Genomic DNA, 19424 nt, shown 5'->3' with positions numbered 1-19424 from the left:
CTCCCTATCTATTTATTACTGTTCAGCTCACCCATAACAATCTGAGCTCTTGGCATGCGAGTAACCCTGCTCCAGCCCTAGAAGTCTTTCAGAGGCAGACGTTGTCTAACATGTGACTTGCTGTTTCCCAGCGATGCCCTCAGTCTGTGTTCTGCTGTGCATCATACATGACCTATACCAAGCATCCTCGTGGGCCCTAAGCCTGTGACTGCAGCAACAGTTACCACCAAGTAGCATCCCTAAATTAATGGTGTAACAGTTTCTGCTGAGCCAGTTATACGGGGCGTAGCTTCCATTTGTGCAGCGGGTGCTGTGGCACCGGGGACCTAAGTGGCTCATTGAAGCATGATGATTGCTGTATTTTGCTACCCCGACAACAGTCAAATGGGTCATTTTCGTTGCATGCACTAGGGCCCCTGGCATCCTTGCTGCGCTACTGGTCAGTTAATTTAGCAGGCTGGTCCATTCACTTGCGCCCACTTGGCATGTATTTGCCATCCCTTTCCGTCCGTGCAGGGACCAGATTTTTAACCCAGCTATAAAAGAGTCAGAGCCCAGGGTCAGGTAGAGACCAACCCAGGAGGCTGTAGGGAGCATCGCCTCTCTGTAGCCCAGAAAGCGTAACCTTCCCTGAACTATAAAGAATGTCCCCCATTTACCCGCTATTGACAGGGCCAGTGCAGTAATGAGATGCTGCGGTTGCTGCTTTTTCCACATAAATATGGATTTATCTAATTTACCAGATAATCTACAATCTGATGTATAATTTGTCAGTTTCAACTAAAAAAAAAAAAAAAGTTTCTCGCGCAAGTGAAGGAAAAGGTCGCCTTTGAAAAGGGTACCGGTCACTTCTCGGTTTCCGACTGCTGCAGTGAGGGTTTAAACTGGTGACAATTAGGAGAACCCTTTACCCAGTGTTAACGGAGGTTAAAATGAGTAAATGTTGAAATAATACTGCCACATCATTTGCCTTTCTTCAGGCCTATTTTATTCAACCCTACCACATAATTTGAACCTCCATTAATGCAGATCTCTAATGGCCATATAGTCGAGGTCCTGAGCTGATGCGCGCACTAGCCCGGAATTGCCACATTTGTCCCAGATGGGTCTGAATGTGGTTAAAAATGCTCCATAAAGTTTGTATTTTACACATAGCGCCCTAATGCACAATCCAGGATGAATTTAAATCAAATTGTGCCCCCTCCCGGCCGAAACGTGATTTTCACTCTGAAAGCTGCAGTTATTCTGCCAAGCCTATAAATGAGGGCTGCCAATGGTGGGTTGAAGGATGGGGTGAGAGGGGAAGGGTTGGGAACTAGAAGTTCTAGAAATCGCTGACTTAGCTCTGCAAGACCCATCTTTCTCCTTCCAGGGAGACCAGGCCTCTTTGTTTCAGAGAGAGAGATTTGTCGCCGTTGCTGTAAAATCCTTCCCACGACGTGCCCGGAATGGCGATATCTCCCGGACACGGGCAGTGTTTGCAGGTTTAGCAGTCCGTGACACTCATTTTTTAAATAAATCAAAATAAAACGAGCATGAACATAATCTTCCAAATGTTTGTTTTTCTCATCACAACACCTCACCCGTCACTAAAGCTCCAGATGTTAATGTCCAGCGCCCCCTGACCTCCATCCTCAAACTCCAGGCCACGGCTGGCAGCCTTAAACCCCTGGCAACCAGAGACAGGCTGGCTGGGCACTTACATTGCTTGCCCAGTTGGCACCTTTTTTAACTTGTTTCTTTCTTTTTGTCGCTTTTGTTTTTTTAAGAGACGTGCTTGAGGCATCTGGTGCAGAGTGTACCAGGGGGGCTCTCCTTGGGCAGCACGAGGAGCTGGGGACAGACTCTGGCTGGCAGATCAGGTGCCTGCATGCCCCTCTTCACTGCCTGCCTGCACGAGTGTGTCTGCTTGTACGTGTGACTGTGTGTACTCGTATCTGTTTGTGTTTGGTTTGTCTTCCACCCGCACCGGTAGCTTCAGAGGCTCAGGGCAAAACGGAACCGGAAGAAATAGTGTAGATAGAATTAGACACATCTGGAATTGAAAATAATGTTCACTAGGAACTCACCGACCAGAGAGACTTTGCAGTGGAGAGGGGGCAAATCCTAGTGCCAAGACAGAGCCAGGCGAATTACTTTCAGCATATGAGTTATTTTTTCAAACTTTGACCTGCAAAGTCCTTCTTTTTACCTCTGCCATATCAGCTGGAACGGCCTCCCTCTGACACCCCCTTAATGGAAAACAAAACCCTGAGGAGGGACGTGAATGCCAGCATCGAACTGCTGCCGGAGCCGCGTCCCGTTTCCCGCCCAGCAGATGGGTATGCAGAAGCTTGTGGGTGGTGGGGGTGCGTGCCCGGACTGATGTTTCCGGGGCTAGAGTGGCAGATGCCAGCATCACGGCTAGATAGTCTTGGGCATGCATACTTAGGGCCCGGAAGTATGACCAGAGGCTGTGGCAGGGAGCGTAATGCGAGTACTCTTGGTCAGACCTGGGATTTAAGAGGGGCGGGTCCTGTCGGTGCTCACCACCTGTGGTTCTAGAAAACCAGGTGCTGAGACGAGGCCCTGTCGGGATTCTCCATTTTTGCCCTCGGAGTGAGAAAAAAAAAATCTTAAATCGGCAGCAGTACCACTCTTCGCGGCCTTGGTGTAACCAAAAAGGCTCCTTATACTTATTTCAGTCTCGTCATTTCAGAATTGAAGAATTTTCAATATTATATGCACCAAAGTCATTGTTGGTATTTATTTATCTTATGCAACTCACAAACATTGTCAAAGCCAATAGTTCTGGCTTGTTTTAGGAGTAACGTCTGCTTGTCGTGTTCTATATCTGAATGCAATGACAGAAAGGAACAGCGAAATTCCAGCCGGGCGGCACACTATGCTAAAGACAGATTTTAGTTTATGTATTTCAGCCACGCCCTTAACTGCACTGACCACGCCCCTTTGGGAGACCACCCAGTTTTTTCCCCCCATTTAAAGCTCCGGGTAAGCCTGCCATTTATTCGTTAGGTAGCTCTCCCTGCAGCCACTGGTCGAGCTGTCAATCATACTGACTTCTGCATTGAGAACGCTTTCTTATGGGAGGCATTCAGTGAGAGAGTTGGCTCATGTGTGCTTGAGTAGGCTTGTAGGGTGTGATTGTGTGTCTTGGTTTCTGTCTGTCTGTACTTGTGTGTCCTAGCGCATGTGCCCCTGTGTGCTTTGTTGTGCATTTGCACTAGTTCACTCGTGTGTGATTGTTTGTGTGCCATGTTGTCTTAGCGTGTAGTCTTGCGCACATGTTTGTAATTGTGTGTGTGTCCACTTGTGTTTACATAAGTGTTTGTGTGAATTCATATCCACTTGTGTATGGTTTGCAAGTTCACTTTGACCTGAACGTATGGTCTTCTGTCTCTGCTTGTATCCTTGCAAACACTACTTGTACTTGTGTACGGTGTGCCTCCATGTATGTTTCTGTGCCTGCTTGAGTGCACTTGTAGAGGGTTCTTCGTGTGCGCTTGCATGGGCTTGTATGCAGGCCTGTTTATTTCTGAATCAGAGAGCCTCTGCATGCTTGGGTGTCTGTCTGCATGCTTGGGTGTGTGTCTGCATTCTTGGGTGTATGTCTGCATGCTTGCTGTGCATGCACATCTGCGCGCGTACTTGCTTTGGAGTGCTCCTGCATGCTTGGGTGTATTTTTGCAAGCTTGGTGTGCCTTTTCATAATTGTGTGTGCTTGTGTATGCCAGTGGGGACCATCTTTATTGTTGCTGTGCATATCTGCAACTTCCTGAAAACCATCTGGGCCATGTATTCTGCACCTTGAGCTCGCATTCTCTGCTTCTACCAAAGGTCCTGATGTTTCGATTAACAATGGTCTGGGCTCCAACTTGTTCCCCTGCCCCACACCGGTGCCCTTTGTGTGTGCTCAGCTTCCTTCATATCAGCTAGGGTCAGTCTGCCATCAGAGATTTCTGATCCAGCCTGGGTCTGGAAATCCTTTCACATGGCTGATGGATCACAACGGCCGGTGGGGCTGGGAAGGAGCCTGTCACACACAGGCCTGCAGCCCGGGCTTCCTTCCCCGTCTACATCCTGGACTACCTCCTGCCCCAACATAGATGGTCTTATCCTATTTGCAGAAACTCCTAATTTTTCTCGTGCATCAGGGAACAGAAAAATTAGACCGGTTTGCCGAGGATCACACAGTGTGGTCTAATGGGTTATTCAGGGTAAGGAGTCGGATCTCCATCGGCGACTTCTCCGCATCTCATCCCTCAATGTAGCTCCTCATCATAGTTTCTCATGTATAGCGCTAACAACCCAATAGCCACCTCCTTTTTGCTGGGGTGTTTTCAGAACTGCATGCTAGACCAACTCCTGCATTTCCCAGCATGCAATTCTCTTTCCTGTGCTTAAGGCTTCAATTCCTGTCCTGCCCTCCATTTCAGGCACACGCCTTTCTTTTAACGGCACCGCCGGCCTTAATCCCTCGTAATATTCTCCTACTCCCCTCTGAAGCCATGAGGAGCCATTTACCCTGCAGTCGAGCACCTTCAATGACTTCCACAGCAGGAGATATTGACACCCGTTAGCTAGGTATTGGTGCTTGGCCTGCAGTGATGTGCTGTACAAATTCCCTGGTCTGTTGGACAATCATTTGTTTTATTTTTAAAGATTTTCATAAGAAAGATCTTTAAAGTTAAGTGTGCATTGTTTTTTTATTTGCTGTCTGCACTGTGATGTATCAGTATTAGACGACAGATGGGTTGTGGGTCCCGTAGGCAGACATTTAAGACAGAGAACAGGATGTTCGTAAGACTATCAGGGCAGTGATGACCGGGGCAGTTCAGAAGTTGGCAAGAGGACACAGCGAGCACTGCGAAATTAGTGTGGGACTTGGAAGTAATCACATGAAGTCCCAGCAGTGCCTTCCGAAACACTATAAATAAGATTGATAAATAATTAAAAAAATGTTGTTTGCAGTTATCTAGAATTTTGGACAAATCTGGCATATTATTATCTTGCATACTTACATTTTACGGACGTTACTGTAGAGCAGCACGTGGGAATGACTGGACTGTCCTTGACGGAAAGGGGCATGCCAGCTGTCTAGTGCGATGGGAGACGGTAATCCAATAACCAGAGGCGGTATTTTTAACATGTGATTTGTTCTGATTGGTCACGGTGTTTGAGTGTCATAGAAATTTGGAATACAGAAAGTTACATTGATACCAAAAATGAGTAATCAAATGACAGGGATGTCCACTCAATGTTGGTGGTGTTCAGGACATTGGAACGGAGCCACAAAAAATGGAAGTTACCCACAAATGTTGTGGTGTGACTGCTCAGATCTGAACATAGACAGCAGACGCTTCTTGGGATGGAGTAGCAATGACTCCTCAGCCGGGGTAAGGAGTGGCCCTTGGGTCTGTGTTGACCTAGGGCAACACGTGACCCACTATTTTGTGTGTCATGTTGATCAAATTGAATGATCAAAGCAAGACTCAATAGTATCCTCAATACGTTATTTAGTCAAAGTTTTCCCTCTAGATTAATTTATTGTATTACATTTTTCTATGCCTCGCTGTATTCGCTGGAACGAGTCACTCCTCTTTCAGAATGGGAGTCCTTGCGTGGCATATTGAACGGTATCCATCTTGCAGTGTGGCCATCAGCTTACAAGGAGTATTGATAGGACATCCAGATCTTGCTCCGAAGGCAACAAAGTCTTCATAGAGTTTTAATCCCATGAAACATACAAGGCATAAATTGTGCCGGTGGGGACAAGCGGACTTTTTTGTGGAGCAGAATTTATTTTTCATCTTCTGAGTTCGACTCAAAGAGAGGGGGCTGAATGGAAAAAAAAGAGAGAGAGAAATACATAGCAAAACAGTGACAAAGGGGGGAGAAAGCCTACGAGATTGAGATAAAGAGACAGGAAGTGTGGGGCGGTTGAAGCGACAGATATAAGGATGAATTAAAATTTGGGCACCTTAGGAATTTTGCCGCCCACTGGCAGCGTCACTGTTAGGCTTCTAAAAAAAACTTTAACTAACTGCACTGGATAGATGATGTGGTAGTTGGACTCTGAGGGCCGGGAGGCACTTACCTTTGAATTGGTTATTTTTCAGTTTTTTTGTGGTTTATATTTGAAGTTGAGTCAAGTAGTTTGGAGGTGGGTGCATGTGGTGAGATCGGTAGCTCCCCAAATTCTGGGCCCCACTTCGTGTGGTCGGACTTTCCCTGGCACATTACTCCACGCCGGCTTCACTAGCCTTCTCCATTGGAGCAGGACTTTATTTTCTGACGTTGCTTCCATTTTGTTTCTGGTCTTACAGATGAGGACGTGAGCTGCTCGAGCAGCGAGGATGACGTGGAGGGGCTACGGAAGAGACAAGTGCGAGAGGTGCGGCCCGCAGCCAGTGTCGTGAACCCTGGCGAGGGGGCGCAAGCCGAGGGAGAGACCTGGTTGACCCTAAACAAGTGCATCGTGGCAGCTTTGGCGCTTGTTGGACTTGGGCTTCTTGTGGTTTCAGGTAAGTGGCTAACGCAGGTCTGCCGCATGAAGACATACTGATAATAGCGAATGAGTATATTATATAAGAAAACAACATTACTGGTCTGTAGAATGAGCACCAAGTGAAACTTGAGGATTAAAGCCTGCAGATCAGGAACTGGCTCTCACATAAGAGGGCAGACCTGCCCCTCAGGTTATTTAGCTGTTAGAGGGCCAGACATTAGAGCTAGCCCTCCCATTACAACCTTTAGACAGCAGAACATTTCCGTATTGTACTGGTTGTGGCTCCTGCTGAGAAAGTTATCCCCTCAGGTTACAGGTGACATACGTTCAAGCAGTGAGCAGCAGAGCTATCTCTTGGGTCACGCCAATCTTACAGACTCAGGCCTCATACAGTAGAGCCATCTCCGGTTCCACAAGGGACTACAATCTCTCTGACCTCCACCAGCAGAGCTACCCTTGGGTACACAGATCCTCCAGACGCAGACCTCATTTAGCAGACATATAAGTTTACACCAATGTAACAGGCTCAGGCAGCTGAGTTATTCTTGGGGTTACACCGATCGTACAGGCTCAGGCCTCGTATAGCAAAGGGGTCCCTAAGGCTGCACAGAGTGTACAGTTTCTGCCTCGTGCAGCATAGGTGTCCTTAAAATTACACACATTTTATAGACTCCTGCAAGAAAAAACAGAACTATTGGTCATTGACACAAACTTCACAGGCACACACCATGGAAAGGAGACCACATTCATAGGCTGCACAGATATCCAGGAGACACACTACAGAATCAGCTTGCACACTGTACACAAAGCACACAGACACATCCATAATATTCGTGTCTTCAACTCAAAAGGGTGGAATATTCATTTGTGAACTTTCTTCTTTCCAGGCACTGGCTTTGATGCAGAGGATGGTGAGTAGCTGTTTGAATTTCTTGTCATTCACTGACTTACAGCCAGGGTCACTGGAACTATGCAGCAGTGGAGGACTAAATTATGCTGCAGAGATGATTAGTTTATGTGAAAATAAAAGGCAGTCTGTGAGGTGTGACCCAGCACGTTTTTTGAGCATTATTTACCTTTTTCATTTTAACATAATACTTCTTGGACTAACGTTTCACATCTTTAGTACCATTTTAACACTTAAATGATGCAGGAATATTCTTTGCAGACGGTGTGCCACTGCACACTTCCATGTTTGGTGATTTGTTTCCACTAACTTTTGATCTGTTTAAGTCGAAAATATTTTTTTGGCATAATATGTGAATTATGCTGCAAATGGTGGATTATGTGGCTTCGAGTACAAATGCTTAATTATGCAAAAAAAAAATCCTTGTCATAAAATTATATAATTCCAGTTGCCCTGCTTATAGTGAGGCTTGGCAAGTAAAGCTGTGTCCCGTGGAAAGTCAATGCCAAGTCCCACTAATATTTGGGGAGAGTCTGTCATTAAAATTGCGCCTTTTAAAGAACACAAATGCCACTTGGAGCACACTTGTTTTAGTGCAGTACTGCCCTGTGTTCCCCAGTTACGCTGTATGCAAACATGCATTACCGTAGAGATATTTCAAGTAAGTGCATGCGCTTAAGTCACCAAAAAGTAGCACCCAGAAATGTTATTTGCACTGGCGCAAAAAACACCTGAGTATTTTGTAACATTGTTTAACCATGATGCGGTCGTCCAGTATGGATTTTCCCTTCCTGTTTAGTGACATTTAAGGCCTAAACTCCACACAGCAGTTCACCCCAGAATTTATTTGTGTCTTAAAGTAGGTAATTGAATGAGTGACATATTTATAAAAATTACTCTTGCGTCATTAGGGCACGTGAAATCCAAGATCTCATACCTCCCACTCATCATCATGCATCACTGTTACACACCACTGAAGAGGCCGTTTGCGGCTTATTTTGCAGTCCAGGAGGCAGATGCTGGAATACTTTGTCTATCTCTGCGGGTCCCATCTGGAGCATAATGCAGTCAGTCCTGCACTGTTGTCTCTAGCTCTAAAGACCACTTCTGGAGTAGTGTGTCCAGTTTTAGAGGCCACATCTAGAATATTATGTCAAGTTCTGGCTGCCACACTTGCAGAACTGTGTGTAGTTCTGGAGGGAGCTGTCGGGTTGTGTGACGGGAGGAGGTCTGAGATGTAAAAGTATCCAGTGATGGAAGAGGTCTGGGCAGAGTTCGAGGATATGAGATGACACAGGTTTCTTGAAGTGACAAGGAAGCAGTGTCCAGGCAGACGGTCATTCCTTGTGCAGCATTGACTGATGATCCGCTAGATGCATGGAATGAAGCTGTGCTTAAAGCAGTCACTAACCAGTTGTCTATCCAAGGAGATCAAGTTCATCCTCAGACACATGGGGTAGTAAATTCCTTCTTTGTTCACAGGTGTGCTGGAGCCCCTGGAGCGCCGTGGTGTCCTTGGAGAACAGCAGCCATCGCAGAGCGTAGCTGATATCAAAGTAAGCAGTGGGCAGGTAAACTTCGTAACTTTCTAGGGCAACCACATTTTGAAAACTAAAAACCGGGACACTTCACGAAAATAGAAAAAGGAGCACAATTTTACATCAAATGAGTGCACCGAATGACAGCTCTCGTCAACACAGAAATACACAAAACGAGGCACTAAGCGAAAAAATACGTTGCAGTTTTTTAAAATCCATATCATACCTGTTTATTAAATTTCTTACTGATAACAGATGCTTACTGGTCCAACTCTGGAAAGCATAAAAATGTGCCTCGCGCTGTTTTCAGTTGCCCCTGTCTAAAAACTATAACTGTAATTGTATTTATATAGCGCTTACTACCCCTAACAAGGTGTCAAAGTGCTTTTCAATGAGTAGCACACTACTCCGGAACCCAAGAGGAATTAGTGGTGGATTAGTATAGGGAAATATGAGTACAGTATTAGTATGAGTTAATTTGAGCAAAGGATATGTGAGTTTGTCAGTTGGATTGACTAGAGTAACGGAGGGATAGAGGAGGGAAGAATCCAGAAGTGTTAATTGGGAGTTTATAGTAATAGGATGAGGCTTGGGATGAGTAAAGGAGGGATGGAGGAGGGAAGAATCCAGAAGTGTTAATTGGGAGTTTATAGTAATAGGATGAGGCTTGGGATGAGTAAAGGAGGGATGGAGGAGGGAAGAATCCAGAAGTGTTAATTGGGAGTTTATAGTAATAGGATGAGGCTTGGGATGAGTAAAGGAGGGATGGAGGAGGGAGGAGTCTGTGGAAAGGGTTAGGGAGATCATAGTAGCAGAAGGGGTTTTGGATGAGTCAAAGGTGAGATAAATAAGGGAGAATTTAGTAGGGTTGTTTGGGAGATCATTGTAGTAAACTGAGGTTTGAGGTGAGCTAGATGCGGTAGAGGAGGGAAGAGCTTAGGCAGGGTTATTTTGGAGATCAAAGTAGTAGAATGGGATGGGATGAGTCAGACTGGAGATGGAGGATAGATTGCTAGAGACATAGGGTGATGGGGAGAGAGTAAAGCTTATGAGAGAGTAACATTTATATTATTTATTTATTTTTAATGTAATTTTTTAATTGTATTTATAGATTTCATTTTATTTATTTTTTCTCTAGTACAGTAGGACTAGAGTAATAAATAGATATGTAAGTACATAGTAAGGGAATATTTGTGCAAGGAATATCATAATGGGTAAAATAATATGAGAAGTAAAGTTGCTGCATGTACGCAGCTCTATGCTGTTTTCAAGGGTAGGCTGAACAGTGGCATCAGATGTACCAGAGATCTGGGAGTTAAAACTATGTTGCTCATACGTATCAGGAGACTCTGCAACAATATCTCTCTCTGCAACAACATTGCCTTCCATCGTCAAACATGCAGGAGTGATAGTCATTGCAACTAGGACATGATCCAAAGTTAGCAAAGTTAGCTGAGCCAGCTGGTGAAAAAACTGGACTGTCCTGGCAAATCCGGATGCCTGGTCACGCTATAACTTTGCTAACACCTAAACACTTCCCTCCTGTGAGGGAAAAACACAGTTAGTTAATAATGTGGTTATCAATAAAGGATATCCACAGCTTTTCTGCGGAATAAGCATTAAACTGAATGTTTGGTTTCACTTGTAAGTGATCCAGAAGGTAGCCAGAAGTGGACTGAGTTATACTACATTAGCATTCCACCCTAAATTAGCATTCAGATACAGTGCTACTTCCAGCGCCTGGTTTGCCAAGTTATGGCCCACAACAAGATGCCTTAGACAAGACATCACCAGGTCAGCTCTTCAGTTGAACTGGATTTTAACTGTCTGTGGATATATTGGAGGCTCCTTGGGTCCCATGGGTCTATCCTTGCAGTCCCTTTATTCTTCTTGGTGGAGTTCTTTGCTGATCTGTGCTGCCTTATATTCTTTATGTATATGTGTGCAGCTAACCTTGAACTCATTGTACAACAAACAAAGCTCAATAATTACTACTTAAAATAGAAGACCTGGAATGCATATATAATACATGCCTAATACAGAAACAGTGATGGGTAAGATCCTTTTATTGTCCTTTTTGCTCCCCTCAGTAAGGTGAGACGTAAAATTGTTGAGGAAGGGCAGCAAACCCTGTTCCAAGCGGTGTATGTTGCCATCTTGTGGTCCTGGAAATAGAAAGGGGACTGTGGAACTAGCTTTGGACAAGCACCAAGATGGCTGCTCACTTCAGTGTCAACCTGTGTTCATTGGGCAGAGTTGTTTCTCCAGTCTCACGATTCTGTGCTTGTTGGTAGGTGATTCTAAATTGGTATGCGAGGCACACTGAAGGCTCCTGGGTTCCTGCTCCTTTTATGTTCAAAAGGGTCTCCAAGTGACTTTAGAACAATAACAGCTTTACTTGAGGTGTGTGAGGGAATGGTTGGTTGAATACAGAAGGATGAAATCATTTCATGGGAGTGTTTTCCCCATAGTTGCTGATGCTGAAGGAATGGTACAAAGGTCTTTGAATGATTTCATCTGTTGTACCTAGGAATATTAACTGGTTGGAGACCTCAAGTGAAATGAGAATACTGAGCTTTTGTCAAAAAGACAGAGTGGATGTCGCCAAACTTACAGTGCTTGCTTGGAACGATTGAGGCTTGAAAAGGAGCAGAACATTTGGAAGAGTCATTCAATGTGAAGTACATATCTTAGTCAAGAGAATTTATCAAACCTTTAGAATGATGTAGGGCCACTAACACAGTGTCAACCAATTTTCTAATTGTAGAGACCGAGGAGATTTCTTTCCAGAAAACAGGGCCACAGAGTTTTAATCGACCCATCACGATAAGACCCCAGCATTGTCCTTGAGGAATTATGTCCTTTAATGAGCCAGGGTTGGTTCACCAGCATATGGACACTTTGCTCTGCTGATGAAAGCGTGTACCAGCAGCTACCAGTGGCTACTAAATATGACACCAGCTACTGTGTTTTAAATAACAGTATAAGAATAGCAATCGTGCCACGCACCCTCACCTGTATCTGCATCCATACAGCATTGCCGGCAAGACGCTTGGCAGGACCAGTGAAATCTGGTGCTTAATTTGTGCTGGTGGTTGCAGGTGGTGAGCACTGTTACTCACTATTGGGGACCTGGTCTTATTTTCCAAGGTCAAACTTTGGCCCAGAGCAAGAAAGGGAAGGACAGCAAGAGGTGATTGAAGGACAAAGCGAACAATAGGAAAACAGTGATAAAGAGAAAAAGCAGAATGTAAAAAAACCTGGGAGGGTGAGTAAAAGGGACAGGATGTTTAGGGTGGTGGAAGAAAGGCATGGGCTCCCAATATTGTTTTATTTATTTCCCAAATTAAGCACTGCCCTTAACCCGATTTATATTCACCACTTGTTAGGGTAACCATGAAGGCCACCTGTACACCAATGTACACATGCAAGAATTAAATGTTGATTGACCCGCAATCTAAATGCACTAAATACAATGGTTTTCATATGATGTTGCATACACTAAAGTACATATCGTCTCTGCATAAATCAGAATTTAACATGAGGGGCAGTGATGATTTAAATGGTGAGCGCTTGACAACTGACTGATATACTGACACAATATTGGGTCCCTGTTAATAAGGTATTCTGGCTGTCTGCCTGCGAGCTATTGATTTTATTTTGAGGTATGACTAACAATCTAGCTTGATAATTTGTGCTAATTGCAGATACTAATCAAGCACATTTTACAGGTTGCCAGGTTGTAGATGTGATGGTAGTGCCTGCTTATAACAACTAGAGCAGCGGCAGCAACTGCAAATCTCAAGGGGAGGGGTGAGCGGAAGAGGACAGAGACGAAGGGGGGGGGATAAATCAACTTACCTTATCGCTGTCTCTGTCTTCTGCCGCCTCACTCCTCTTCCCTCCATGTGGTGTCTCTTCCCTTCATGTGGTGTCCCAACATTCGCTTGGACACCAGCACAGGCTCCCAAGCAATCCTGGTGCTGCTTTCATGCTATCTATAGCATGAAAGCAGTGTCCGGATTGGTCTGAGCTGCAGTCACTGATGCTCAGGCAGTTCCCTGGGATGTGTGCAGTTTCTCCAGCCCAGGCTGGAGAAACCTAAATGCTCATGCGTGTTTGGCCAGCCTGAGATGGCCGACCAAACCCACATGCGCACTTACATGCACTCCATTCCTCCTCTCACCTCCCGTTGCCATGCCCGCCCCTCCCTGTACTGCTGGCTGAGCCAGCAGATGAAAACTAAAACAATAGTGCAACTATTGTTTTATTTTTCATCTGCTGGCTCTTGGCCAGGGGGGCGATGCACCTTCGCCATAGCAAAGCCACTAGAGGGCAGAGTCATTCAAAAGCCACTGCAACAAGCAGCGAAACATAAGTCAGCTGCACCTCACTGCTGATGCCCAACATGGCTGACGGCAGTATGAGTTTTTTTGTGCTCCAGTTCAGAGGGGCATAGCATAGCAGTTTGGATTAACCTGTCCGCTGTACGAAGGGACTACAAACGATATATATATGTTTATACCGTGCCTGGTACGGCATAGCAGAGGGATGTAATAAAATGCACCCTTTATAATTTCCAAAGGTTCACATTATTTCCAAAATGTACATCTCTCTTACTTTAATACTGTTGTATTGATGTCAGGGGTTGTTACCCACCAATGTTTATTCTCAAAAACCTTTACATAATAATTTGTAACCCTATCAGCAGTGGTCAGAATATTCACATCAGCCAAAGCCACATTGTCATCACAATTTAACAAGGACTGGCAATGCCAATAGGTTTGGCTTTAAAGGAAAGTTATATGGTAATGTGAAGCATTAGAAGTGAATAGCTTGGGAATGGATATGTATTTGTGTGGAAGCAAAGGAACGTAGAATAATGTTGTTGTAGGTTAAATGATCACAGGAGAGTTGCACCCTCAAGCCGGACTTAAAAATTCGTATGGGTCAGTTACTGCCCACCCATCTGTGCTCCTGCCAGAGAACAACAACATAACATACCTAGTTATCTAAGACACTTTAATAGCATTCCAATGTTGTGCGTGTCCCTGAACGTTCGAACTCGCAGCTGGATAAATACTCAAAATCCCAGCTGTGTGGAGGCAATCACTTTTTTTTGTGGAAGCACACATCTTCTGCCCATCAATACATGTACTCCTGGCTCCCAACATGTGGGCGGAGCTAAAGCCCCTTTTTGGTGTTGCTTACATAATTGTCTGGCAACAGCTGCACTGTTAAGTCAGACCATTAAAATTATGTATTCTCATGCATATAAATCTTGGCATAGCTCCTTAAAGGGGTCATTCAGTGAATAATGTTACCTTAGGCCTAGGAATCCAATCCGACATCGCCGAAGGGGGATACTGAAATCTTGGCTGGTGGATCAGGGCTGGGGACAACAGGATATATTTTCTTTTACCTGCTTGGCCCCTTTAAAAGAGAGACTCAAAACTAGAGTACACCAGACTGCAACTTATCTAGTGTCAGTTGTGAGTTGCTGACTCAGCCACATTGTTGTTTTTTCGTGTGTCATTTAGTCGTGTACTCGTAATAGCAAAGAAACCAAATAGTCCCAGAATGTAAGCGAAACACCAGGACTTGCTGATTAACAGTGCTTTAAATTGGTGAGTCCTAGCCGGTTCCTATTACTGGAGCGTCTCATTTTCCTTTTCTTCAGTACCAGACCTTCTCCTTGCAAAATGGAAAGTACTGTTACTTCTGAGGCAGGAGAAGGTGCAGACAGACATCTGACAGCAGACATCTGCCCTGCTTCCTGCCCAGCAGCCTCGCAGCTGTTGCTTTCAAGAAAAGTGTCCAGGGTTTAAGAAAAGTGTCCAGCATTCAAGAACATGCGCCCCCTGAACCTTTGAAGAATATGTGTCTAAGCCCTTCCCCAACCACTCCTCTCTCCTTGGCAGCTCGAAATGCAAAGGAAGCGATCTGTATTATTACCTTGTGACTTTCTAATTCAAGTTCATCTATTTCTGGTTGTCCTGAGAAGTTTAATTTGTTTCTTCCTCTCACAATTTTCTGCTTCCTAGGGCCCAGACTTAAACGCCTCTTTAGCTGCCTTGCTCCCCACTCCACTCCCTGCTGCTTTCTCCTAACCCTGCTCCTCATTTGCCCCATCCTTTGAGGTGCTTTACTTTTTTAAAAACATTTTTGGTGGACCAGCAACTGCTGTTGCTGCTGGGCTGCTGTACTTTACAAAATGCACTTTGCCAAAGTCCAATTTAATTTACTTATTTATCATTCCAAATGGCATCCACTACCTTGGAATGGTAAATTTACAATAAATAGCGCCTGTGTCGTTTTGTAGGCACACACATGCACTCAATAGATCATCATGCATGCGTGCACCTACAAAATGACACAGTAGCGATGACATTAAGCAATTTTTTTTTTTAATTTACTTGTGGGAGAGATTTGAGTGTAACCTACATAGGCTACATATTTAAATCCAAGTGGGCCCTGCTCAGACTTTCATGCTTATGACTTTAATACAATTATTATCTTTTTGGTTAAGTAATAATGGAACTTTTCACTTTGGCATCAACCGGCTTTTTTGTGATGTTAGATATATCAATGTTCAAGTAAGGGAATTACATATATTATTTCCTTGAACAGGACTGGATGAAAGAGCACTTGGAAGGTGTGACGGGGGACCCTAAACCTCTGCAGGCGATGAGCGAAGTCTTAGATCGATTAGCCAAAGAGAACCAGGATATCCGACGGATGCAGGCCGAGCTGCAGGTACCACCTTACCCTTGGCTTTAAGGTCTACATTATGCATGCATGCCAAAATGCTGGCACCACCCTCCACCTACAAGATTTAAAGACCTTCATGGTTTGTGCAGACTGAACTACAGCCCTTAAGCTTAAAGACTTTCACTGCAGTTGTAGGCAGAGTCACAAGTAGACCCTCATGTCGTAAGGCCTAAAGTTCCTCACTGTGTATGCAGACCAAACAGCAGCTACACCGCTCACCGTCCACAGAGTTAAGGACCCTTATGCTGCATGCAGACTGAACTACCTCCCCAGCTTATATACCAGACTCTCATAGTGTTTGAAGACCAAGCATTAGAGGCCCTCCCCCAACAGCCATAACCCAGAGCTTATGGAGTCCGGTTGTGCATGAAGGCCAAGCAGTACGTACACCTGCCGTACTTCCAGTCTGTAAGACCTTTATAATGTATGCAGATTGATCTGTGGCTCCCCCCACTTAAAGACCCTCATGGAGCTTGGAAGCATGTATTAGGGAGGTCCCTACACCCAAAAAGGCTCAAACATGCTTGTGTATGTAGGTCCTCCGCTACACCGTCCTCTGTGTTATGGATCCTTATGGTCTATACAAAATGAGCTGTTCTTCGGCTAATATACCAGACACTCCTCGTGCTTGCAGGCCATACACACGGAACTCCCCACAGCCCTACCCCAGAGATTATAGTCTGGTTGTGCATGAAGTCCAGGCTGCACCTATCCCTCCATACACCAAGGCTTAAAAACCTCTATTGTGTATGAAAACCGAGCTAAGGGCCTCCAGGCTTAAAGACTCTCTCAGTGAGTGCAGGCCGAGCAGCAGGTACCTTCTTGGACCCCAAGGTTTATAAACATTTCATTTGCATGCTGGTCTCCCCCACTCGTCTCTATAGCAGGTGCCTTTTACATGGTCACCCACAACTGTGGTGCATGGGTGCAAAGGTAATTCAGGTCCCCAAATCCTGAAAATTCAAAACCCAGTCATCCCCTCAATCTCCAAGGCCCGTCAGTCGTTATCACCAAAGCACGTAGGTGGATCTATAGGTAACTGCTAATTCAACAGCAGTGCCTCATCACCCCCCTCTCCACATTTCACCTTCGACTTTCCTTCTGATGTGACCGGTTCATCTTGCTTTCCAGAGAAACAGCTTTTACCCCGGTAGAAGAGACAGGTAATTGTGCCATCTTATGGTTACCAGATGACTCCATATCCTTATGAAAACAATGTCCCAGTCCTATGCTTTCATTTAATAAACCTGCATTCTTGGAGCTGCAGCTTTGGTCCACCTCAGTTGAACTAATTGTTCTGAATGTACAGACTTCATTGGTATGTAAAAGAAAGAGTGAGCCTGCATATTGTGTGTCTTTTGACATGAAGACATCTGCTGACCTTGCACACCGAACACCCCTGTTCCCTTCATCCCAGGGTCACATACTTCGAGATGCTAAATGAGTCTCACCTGTCCTATCCTCTAGTCTGGACCTTCCTGCCAGAACGCAATTCACATAATTAAAAACACCACAAATAGTATTAATTAAACTAAAAATAGAGCTGTTTGCTATTCTCTCTTGTTGAAAATGCTCCCAAGTGGCAGCCAGGAAGTGTGGGAATCACATTAAATATTAAATATAACATAAAAACATCAAACTTGAGAACTGAACTCTGTATCGTCAAGCTACTGCCAAATTGACAAATAACACATATTAAGCAAGTTCCTTGTCTTTTTTTTAGGCTCAAAAAGAAGAGTTGCAGGCCCTACTAAATAAGAGCGAAGGTGAGAAGATATCAGTAGGTTACCAGCAGCAAAACCTTCTTGATGAGAACTTGAGGCTGAAAGAGTCCCTGCTGCAAGAAGAGACGACACATCTCTCTGTGCGGGAGGAGCTTGAGGCATTGAAGGAGAAGGTACAAGTCTGGGAGAAGCAAGGCCTGGACCCAGCAAGTATCGCTGCAGAGAACACTAAATTGAAGGCGCAACGTGATGCAGAGGCCCTGAAGATTGAGGGGTTCTTGGCACAGAAGGAGATGCTGGTAGCAGAGGCTCAAATGCTCCGGCAGGAGCTGGACAAGCAACGAACACTGCTGGGCTCCATACGGCAGGATCTGGAGAACCTGACCAGCGATGAACCCGCTTTGGAGCTTGATCCGGCGGTTCTGCAGCTCCGGGAGAGCTTGGTAGGCATAGGAAGCAAGCTGAAGTCAGAGCTGCAGAGGTCAGAGACCTGGGAGAAGAACTATGTAAAAGACCAAGAACGACGACGGGAAAAATCCAGCTTCGTGAAGAAAGGTAGAAGCCAACTAAATGAGACTGATGCTTCTCCCAACACCTCAGCATCTCCAGAAGGGAAACCACAAAGATCGACACAATCTTTCGGCTCCACTTCCTCTCCTCTGAAGGAATCAACGCAGGCCTTCATGCGGAGTGACAGAAAGGACAAATGGAAGGAGGCAGCAAAGGACTGGAAGGAAGGCAAGCATAAGAAACATGCCCATTCAGTGTCCGAGGATGAGTCGATGCACAAGAGACACCATCTGCAGGATGATAATGATCCACAAGAGCACAAGTCCTCTGAGTTTGTTGGGAGGAAGAATGAATGGAAGGGCATTGTGAAGGAAGGAAAGTGGAGAGACCGTGTTGGGACCTGGAGGGAGGGAGCTGCTGACCACCATCACAGTGGTATGGAAAAGAGACGGGAGGACCAGCGTCACCAAGAGAGGCCGGGGGATGGTCTCCACCATCATAAGGAACACCATGCGTCCCTTGATGGTACTCAAGAGAAGGAAGGAGAGTCCCAGCAGAACAGGCCTCAGAGGCAGAAGCCTGTGGAGCATGGAAAGAAAGAACACAGGCACCATGATCACAATAAATTTTGGAAGAAGTTGTCAGATCACCAGTACAGAGTCCCTGAGGGGTGCTCCGGTGTGAAGGACTGCGCTCGTAAAGATGGCATGGACCTCTTTAATGTTGAGCTGGCGCCTGTGGATAAGCAAGAGTTCACACAGCTGCTGCGGGAGTATCTGGAACTACAAGAGTTAGCAAAGTACCTGCCAGAGCTTGACCAGTTCTTGGGCAAGTTCTTTGAAAGTGACATCTTCATGCACGACAAGATGCGCTTCCGGGACTTCGTGAATGATGTTGAGGACTACCTGGAGGACATTGCCGCCAAGGAGAAGGGTGACGATGATGCTGTGGATGACTTCGACAAACACGTCTTCAAACATTACTTTGGTGATGCGGCCATAAAAAAGAGGTGGGTAGAAACTTTCTAAAGCTTATGTTTTGTTGTTTCACACCAGAGTATCAAACTTTCTTCCAAAGTGGTTCCAATTGTAATAAAATAAGATCTGAACATTCCAACTGAACAAATCTCCCAAACAACTTTTACTCTTGCAAAAAAAAATCATTGCTCTAGTACAAAGGGTTATAAAAGCAATACTGTTTAACAATCCGTGGTAAAACCAGAGACCATATGTTACCAAAAAGATACCTTTAAGTAAACAGGTGTCAGTAAGGTCATATATTAAAGTTGTAGATTTATTGTAGCATACCTAGTACAAGCTACTCAGTGCAACTCCTCACCAGACACACCATCCTCTCTGCTCAGCCCACTCTCTGTAAATGCCAACCCACCAACAGAGTGAACCGAAATCCTCTATGATCTGACAAACATGGCTGAGAAGAGCAGCAAAATCCTGACAGATGTGGTC

General features: G+C 45.1%; 1 protein-coding gene and 1 long non-coding RNA gene across 12 annotated transcripts in view; one reads left to right on the top strand and one right to left on the bottom strand.

The window, feature by feature from the left end:
• Positions 1-19424, bottom strand: part of LOC138268585 (uncharacterized) — a 331134-nt gene that overhangs the window by 120803 nt on the left and 190907 nt on the right. The gene's annotated exons all lie outside the window — the stretch shown is intronic.
• Positions 1-19424, top strand: part of PBXIP1 (PBX homeobox interacting protein 1) — a 113376-nt gene that overhangs the window by 50770 nt on the left and 43182 nt on the right. For 4 of the 10 annotated variants that reach the window (XM_069218368.1, XM_069218363.1, XM_069218364.1 and 1 more), the window contains exons 6-11: positions 1770-1862; positions 6327-6524; positions 7396-7419; positions 8898-8986; positions 15584-15709; positions 17448-18967. In XM_069218368.1, the coding sequence (XP_069074469.1) occupies positions 1770-1862; positions 6327-6524; positions 7396-7419; positions 8898-8986; positions 15584-15709; positions 17448-18967 (2050 nt within the window). The remainder of the gene's footprint in view (positions 1-1769; positions 1863-6326; positions 6525-7395; positions 7420-8897; positions 8987-15583; positions 15710-17447; positions 18968-19424) is intronic. The other 6 variants (XM_069218370.1, XM_069218367.1, XM_069218373.1 and 3 more) reach the window with 3 other exon arrangements.

This window comes from Pleurodeles waltl, chromosome 12 (assembly GCF_031143425.1).
Source record: "Pleurodeles waltl isolate 20211129_DDA chromosome 12, aPleWal1.hap1.20221129, whole genome shotgun sequence".
NCBI classification, from domain to species: Eukaryota; Metazoa; Chordata; class Amphibia; order Caudata; family Salamandridae; genus Pleurodeles; species Pleurodeles waltl.
Note: the sequence above shows the minus strand (reverse complement) of the source record. Positions and strands in the feature narration are given on the sequence as shown.